General features: G+C 32.6%; 2 protein-coding genes across 2 annotated transcripts; both read right to left on the bottom strand.

The window, feature by feature from the left end:
• LOC107634130 (fatty acyl-CoA reductase 3) lies at positions 506-3,222 on the bottom strand. Its single transcript, XM_016337706.2, has 9 exons — positions 3,065-3,222; positions 2,871-2,974; positions 2,415-2,617; positions 2,094-2,194; positions 1,814-2,006; positions 1,566-1,727; positions 1,401-1,482; positions 912-1,315; positions 506-826 (listed from the first exon to the last, which is right to left on the bottom strand). The coding sequence occupies exons 1-9, from the start codon at positions 3,141-3,143 to the stop codon at positions 673-675; spliced, it is 1,482 nt and encodes a 493-aa protein (XP_016193192.1). The 5' UTR covers positions 3,144-3,222; the 3' UTR covers positions 506-672.
• LOC107632390 (fatty acyl-CoA reductase 3-like) lies at positions 5,833-6,682 on the bottom strand (the record flags this gene model as incomplete). Its single annotated transcript, XM_021117724.1, has 1 exon — positions 5,833-6,682. A coding segment is annotated over one exon (849 nt), but the record flags the coding sequence as incomplete, so codon positions are not given.

The following is an 8,170-nucleotide window of genomic DNA, read 5'->3' as shown; positions in this document are numbered from 1 at the left end:
AGATACTTTGAAAAAAATAATTGAATATACATCGAGAGGAGGTTTTGTCAGAGAGTACTTATAAACAAATAATATAAATTTTATAAAAAAATCCATTTTTTTTAATAAAAAATCCTATGTTCAAATCATATAAAAGTCTTCTTAGAGAAACCTTTCCTTAAAAAAAAAGCCCACACACAACCTTAAAAAAAAAAAACAACTCAATTCGTTTGAAAATTAAAAAAATAATTAATCACTCAATTTACTCAATTAATCACTCACATAATTACTTCATGTGTCTTGATAAATTATTTATTATTCCTGCCAACTACTATTTCCATTCAGTTCATTTTTCTCCCTATTACATTAACACTAATACGCGTCATTTATAATATGTATCTGCGTTGTTTCAGCATATGCTGAAAATTTTTCATTTCAGCACCATAGCATTAAGCATATTAAATTCACGCAGTTTGTTTTTGTGATAGTGAAGATTGATTATATAAATTGATATAAAATATTCAAATAATATGATTGATTGAAATAGAGTCCCATGACGCATAAGGCCCATGGTTAAGGAATAAAGCCCGTAGGCCTAGTTAATGCATTCATGGTGAGATGATCCTAGCTAGGCCTTGTTTTTAGCATAAACTACAATAAATGAGTCTATAGTCTATATAGTCTATATTGGTTTCACTTGAAGACATATTTGACAATGCCAGGGAAGTGGACATTCATAAAGTAGTCCTCCCAGTCAATGATTTTTGGGTCGAAGTAATACAAATCCATCTCTGCTCCACCTTGCTTGGCTGCCATCTGCAATTTCTCTCTGTTCATGTCATCAAATCTGTGTGTCCAAATCAAATAAACAATTATATTTATTTATAAGAACCAAGAAATAAATATTAACAATGCGGGTACTTAGTACTTACATGCCACTGAAGAACAAATAGGGCCTGTAAAGTTGAACCAAACGCTTAACAATAGAGATCTTCCTGTTGATATCTAAATAGGTTCCCTCAAAGTAGTGGCAAAATGCTACGTTCACTAGCTCTAACCCCTTTAATGGAACCAAGTAGCGAATGAACAAGTATCTCTGGAAGCTAGCCATGCTCTCCAACACCGTAACCTTGCCAACTCTTATGGCATTTCCTTCCTTGTCTAAGCATGGTTTTGCGCTGAAATATCTGAATCCATAGTCACGCAGATCATGGTATTTCACTGGATTTGCCATCGACGACCCTACATGATATATCATCTCATCACATGCTTCATTATTGCTCCCATGACCCACCATCGCTGCAAGGATTGCATTCACTACCATGTCTGCTGGTATCTGCTCCTCCATGCATTTCAATTCATTCATTCATTAATATACATTAACAACATCATCAACCTTAATTATTACTCACTCTACTTACCACATCAAACACCTTCTTAAGGTCCGCAAGGAAGCATGTTAATTTTCCTTTACCATACGCAACAATTAAACTATCGATGGTTCTGCAACACATACAGAGATATATAATTAACAGTTAAACTCATTGCCTTAGCTTGGAAAGAAAATTGTTAAATGAATTAGTTACCTTACGCCTTCCACCCAACCAGGAAATGGTTCTTTGTAGGTGCTAGTAACGATTGTAGGACGTAGAATAACAACTGGCATATCTTCTTTTAAAGTTTCAACTAGCATTTCTCCCATTGCTTTTGTAAACACATATGTGTTTGGCCATCCATATTCATTTGCTCTGTTGTTTAATTTGTTTGTTAGTATATTCCTTAATTAACATGAATTAATTAGATTGTGATTGATTGATATATATAGATAAATCACCTTTCCATGCCCAAGTCCTTCATGGAGATTTTGATTTCTTCCTCTGTGGCTCCATCCTGTTGAAGTTGCTTCAGCTTCTTCTCCACAATCTTCTTTTCCTCAACAATGTTGAGTCCTTGCACTCCATTCAGTGAAACACCCATTTTGTGTGGATCCTCTACTATCACTCCTCCTCTCTCCCCACATACATATGCTATCCATCATCAATTATTTAATTATATTCTTCACATAAATTAATTGGTAATCACATAATTAATAATTAACCAAATTTGCAACTGACCTGTTGATACATGGACAAGCACCTTCAGTTTAGTGCAGTTTTTGGCAAAGCTTAATACATGCTTCACTCCAAATGTATTTAAACCCAATGCAACATCGTATCTGCATTATTAACAATCATACATTATTTATGTACACAACTTGATGTATAATATAACGGAAATGTTTGGTAACCAAAGAAATTCAGTCAAAATCAGTCATAACTTACATTATTTAGCATTTATTAATTGTTGCGACAATTAATGAATGCTAAGTAAGGTAAGTTCAGACTGTTTTTTTTGTCTTCCTAGCATCATCCATAATATAATATATTTTTATATACCTTTCGTCGAAGTTAGTTGTTGCAGCTAAGTTAACTATAACATCAAGTTCATTGTAAAGCTCTTGGCGTAGAATGGAGTCCTTCAAATTAAAGTCTTCATAAGAGATATCTCCAGGAACAAGAGTCAACTTTTCTGAGACAAAGGAATTGAACTTTGCACCCACTTTTTCCTTCAATAATCTGAACAATTCCTTCCCTAAAATCTATGATATCGCCGGGGAAAAAAGGAAAAACAAATTATATATTAGCTATACATTATCATCTTAAAGGTCGTGAACATTATTTTACCACATATATATGTACATTAGTGAATAATATATATACTACTTACTAGCTAGTCAATTATATATATGTGTTTTTAAAAGGCCAAGAATAACAGATATATACATGAAGTTATTCTTGCTAATATATAACATATTTCAAACTCTTGGTTATATAAAAGTTGTAACCAATCACCTCATTGTGCAATCGGCGAGTGGCAGATTCAGCATCTTTGGCTCTCAAAAGAAGATACAGTTTCTTCACATTGGGTTGGACTCGCAGTATCTTCTCTATAAAAACTGTGTGAAATAATGCACAATAATATATAAATTAATATAAGCAAAGAATAATTGAGATATAGAGAGAGAGAGAGAGAAAAAGAGAATCACTTTTTGCAAGGAAGCCCGTGGCACCAATGACCAAAACATTCTTATCCTTAAGGAACTCAGTTATGCTTCCTATTTCCATTATTGGGATGTGATGAAAAAAAACCAAGAATAGAAACTTATTTAGTTAGTGGATGATGAAATGTGGTATCCCATGCCACATATATATATAAGTGTTGGGTTATATATTAGAAGATAGAGCGCTATATAATAAGCTAATAAAGTAATAATTTGCTTGTGGTCCTAACTTAATAACCTTCTGAGGAGTGTGAAACGTGAATATGAAAAAGCCTACTGTTCACCTACTTGACACTCTTACGTGGCCACCCAAATTTAATAAAACAAAATTGGCGGCAATTATATTATATAAATCATGCTTGTTTTGTTGGAAAATACTATATTAATCACCTAATATTTTACATTTAGTGTATAATTTATCTAGGATTATTACTTTTAGCATTTTAGGTCATATTCATTTTAAATTTTAACTTAAAAATAAAGCATGATGGTTTAATTTCGCACATTAAGGCAAGCCTAACATACATGCCATGTTAGAAATATCGCAGCGGCATCCACATGCAAGTAAGCAAACATTAACTGTGAACGTGTTTGGTTTCTGTGCAAATAGTAATACAATGTTGACTCTGAATCGTAGAATGATAATGCCTCTCTCTCTCTCTCTCTCACCAATTTGCATGCATCAACGTTCAACGCCCAACATAATTAATAAATTTGAAGGCTGGTTGGTCATTTGCCTCTTTCTCGTGGGTTAGCAATCACATATTTCGAAATAAAATAAAGTGCACATTACATATACCATGCATCAGTGGCATACCTATCTTATTGTAAATAGATCTTATCAAATGTGTGCAAAATATACTTTATCTTTCTTAATTTTTCATTTTATAAAAAGATTTTATTAATATCATTTTTAGAATATCATAAAAACATTTATATAAAAGAAGGAATAAAAATGAGACGTTTGCTCAAAGAAAGTCCCACCTAAGTAGTTAGGGTGATATTAATTATATACGGTAGCTTAGGTCCACCACATATGAAATATTCGTAGATATACCTAAAAGCGAGTATTCTTCTCTTGAAATAAAAATGTGCTGTCTCCCATGTTCTAGGGGCGGAGGAAGAAGTAGTCATATACTGTGATGTGAAAAGTCAAAAGACTCATTATTAGTTGCTGTATTTTTGTTAGGTGGTTACTCCAATGAAGATTTTATGATTGTCATCATGTGAAGATATTTCATTTTAACCATTGGATGATAGATTGTAGGGCTTAATTTTTATTTAAAGTAAAAGTGTTACCTTTATTCAAAGTGTTGCTAAACAAATAAGTTACACTTTTTAAACAAGGATCATCATGAGAAGATGTTTTTGGCATCTTCATGAGAGTAGTTGCCTTTTTCTTATATACGTATGTAACCATATTTGTTTGTGCATGCATGGGATAGCAGCATAGGGATGGAGATTCTAATAATTTCAACGCCAACCATGTGCAAATGTTTTCTCAGTTAACATATGTTGATGAACCAATTGCAGGATTACATATTAAAAGGGTAATATAATAGTTTATGGGCTAAAAGAAATGAATGTTCATCTGCATCTTCTTTTTAACTTGATATATGTTTTATTACCCTTTAATTAAGAAAAAGTATAGGGTACCAACATATTATCTGCCAACTTCTGCCAACTCTTATTTATAATTGTGTTTTATGGAAGTGTGTTCGTGGATGTGTCTAATAATTAATATATTTTAAATACATATATAAAGAGACACATCCAGAAAATATATCTATAAAGACACTTCTATTAAACACAGCTATAAAAAAGACATTTTTATTAGACACATCTACGAACACACTTTCATGAAACAGAAGAGTTGGCAGAAGTTGGCAGATATACTGTCGGTAACGTAGCGAAACCGATTAATTAATTACTATGTTGACTGACCAGACCGCCATAAAAAAGTTGGCAGGACCACAGTACAGCCCAGAGCCAACTTAACAATGCAAGTTTCTGAATGACCATCATCATCGTTTGGATATAGATATCATTGCTGGTTCTTTTTTCTCTAGAGTAGTCTCCTATTTACTAAAAAGAAACATAAATGGTTTATCCGAGGACTGAATTGAATTAATTGTTGGTTACTTAGCTTGGAAGAGTTGGTCATCCATATTCAATGTATAGCAGCATAGGGTAGTAAATGTTAGTTCCTAGATATAACTAAAAAGCTTACACATCGGTCCCATTTGCATTCAAATTTGAAAATACGTATCAGCGCCATCACAGGGAAGAGGCACGCAGGCCTAACATATTTAGCAGCACAGTAAATAGCAGAGCGCTCAACATTATTAACACAACAGTGATCAACATATTTCAAGTTTGAATATGGCAACTATAATCATATATGTAGGATACCAAACATTTTCTCCACCTCTTTATTGCATGATACACGGTACCCTTAAAACAGTTATATTAGAAATTTTCTATTTTGGAGAATAATTAACGTTAAATAATGTTATATATACCATTTTCTTATTTGACATTTGTAAAATATTAAAAAAGTAACGTAAAATAAGTCTGCAATCTTAAGGATCATGTTGTGGACATTTGGTTAATAAAAAAGGAAGAAAGAAAGCATGGTGAGGATAATTATATATATTAATTATGATATTGGATACATATATATTTGGCGGTTTGCTAACAAGTTAATACCTACTGCCTTAGCTAGCTTGCTTTAAGAAATAAAAATAAGATATATTAATAATTCTTATTATTGAAGATATATTTGACGACACCAGGGAGATGAGTGTTGAGGAAGTAATCATCCCAATTGATGAGCTTGGGATCGAAGTAAAAGAGATGAGTGTCTATGAGGACAGCTTGTCTCAAGTTGTGTGTGTTGAGATCATCAAAAACTCCCTTGAAGAACAAGTAAGGCTTGTACAGGTCAACCAAGCGCAGGACGATCTGAATCTTCCTGTTGAGATCAAGATAGGTTCCCTGGAAGAAGTGGCAAAAGGCAGTGTTGGCCAGCTGCAGTCCCTTTAAGAGAAGAAAGTAGCGGAGGAACATGTGTCTGTTGAAGCTGTCCATGCTGCTCAGAATTTTGCATTTGCCAACCTTCACTGCCTTACCATCCTTGTTGATCCATGGTTTGGCCGTGAAATACCTGTACCCCACGTCTTGCAGATTCCAGTTTCGAAGTGGGTTTCTAACAGAGGAAGTAACATGATATATGCCATTACCATTAGCACGATGAGTTGCATGAGCTGCCGTGGCCACTAGTATTGCATTGACCACCATATCTGCTGGTATGACATCAACAATGGCGTTGAGATCTCCAAGGAAGCAAGTGAGTTTTCCTTTACCATAAGCAACAGCAAGACTGTCAATGGTTCTAACACCCTCGGCCCAACCGGGGAAAGGGTCCTTGAAGGTGCTGGTAACAATGGAAGGACGAACAATCACAATATCAACACCCAAGTCTCCTTTGACTTTCTCCTCCTCTACTATCATCTCTCCCATTGCTTTTGTCATTACATATGTGTTTGGCCATCCATACTTCTTTGCCCTACACACACACACACACACACACTTTTTTTTTATTCATATGTTTTTGGGCTTCGGCCCAATTCAATATCAGCAGAAAAACGGGACCATGCAGTGACTCAATTATTTATGAAGCCTGATCAAATGTGGCCATGTTGGTCACTCTCATCATATGTGTACAACAAATTTTCTTTTTTCTCGTGTTTGGTAAGGGAGTTATTTCGGGATTTAATGGACAATAAACCAAACCCTCATTTTCTTTATTTAATTTCCTAACACCACTAAATGTACTCCACCGCCTATTTATATAAGGGAGGATTATTTATTTTCTTTTCTTTTTTTTTCCCTAACTAACAAGTCACAAAGATATATATCATCATCATCTTATTAGAACTAATTTCTTAGATATTCAAAGTTAAAATATATATAAGGTAGGGTTGTCTTCTTGAAATTGACTGGTATATTTAATTTGAGCATAAATTATCGTTCATTTTCTTCGGTAGTAATATAATTTTGATAAAATGTAATGTGGTCATTTAGTTTATATTTCAAAAAATAAGCAATAAACTCGACATATTAAAAACGCACGACCAAAATACATAGGCTCTTCATTTTTTCTATGGAAGATGCTCCCATAAAGACACGCAAAGACACTTATGTGTCGCATTATTATTGTACGTATTAATGAATCAGTTATTTTTAAATTTTTTAACAAACTAAAATAAAACCTGTTTTTTTATAACAATAATAATAAAATCAATTGTTATCAGATCCGGTTGAACCTACTAATTTACATAATCTACTGGATCATTTTTTTTTAAAAAAAAAATCAACGATATATTTATTTTTTTATAAAAAAATTTAAACATGACTCGGTTTAAATTGTGTAAATCAGTCGAATCAAATCGAATCTAATAATTATAGTGTGGACAATTAGATTTATTATTTTTGCTATAATAAACTGATTTTATTTTGATTTATTAAAAAATAAATTATTAATCAATTTAATAAAAATGTCCAATAATATTATGACACATATAAGCATCTTTAAAAAAATATATTTTTAATGTCTTATCGAAGTGGTCTCCTTTTTTCTATAGGTCGTTTTCCCACAAAATAGCAATAAATATTGGAATCTAAACAAAAAGAATGAAGTCTCCTCCCATATCTATGTTGATCATTTTTTCTATTTGCTGAAAGATGGAGACATGATACTTTGATAATAATCATCAACAAGGAACAAAGACTCGGTTGTTGGCTTGTTGCTTTCTTATTAGAGGAAAAGCTACTATATATAATTCTGGTCCTCACCCCTCAATGAGTAATGACAATGTTTCCTACTCTATATCTACCGTACCGTATAGTCACATACACGTGTCAATGTCTAAGGTAGTGTGCCAATCAATGCCTAACATGTTTTTTATTAATTAAGTGTTGGTAATCTAATATAACAATAATGTTAGATAAATAAAAAAAATAACTAAAATTTATTTTATTTAATATTTATTAATTATTATAATAATTTATAAATATTAAATATGATAA

Source organism: Arachis ipaensis, chromosome B03, assembly GCF_000816755.2.
Source record: "Arachis ipaensis cultivar K30076 chromosome B03, Araip1.1, whole genome shotgun sequence".
In the NCBI taxonomy this organism is placed as follows: Eukaryota; Viridiplantae; Streptophyta; class Magnoliopsida; order Fabales; family Fabaceae; genus Arachis; species Arachis ipaensis.
This window is presented reverse-complemented; position numbering and strand designations above follow the sequence as displayed.

Excerpts from the sequence above, each read along its gene's own strand:
- LOC107634130 (XM_016337706.2), bottom strand. The coding sequence starts at position 3,143 with ATGGAAATAGGAAGCATAACTGAGTTCCTTAAGGATAAGAATGTTTTG. Across the intron at positions 2,007-2,093 it reads GCTTGTCCATGTATCAACAG|CATATGTATGTGGGGAGAGA; the intron begins GTCAGTTGCAAA and ends GATGATGGATAG. Across the intron at positions 827-911 it reads TATTTGTTCTTCAGTGGCAT|ATTTGATGACATGAACAGAG; the intron begins GTAAGTACTAAG and ends TTGGACACACAG.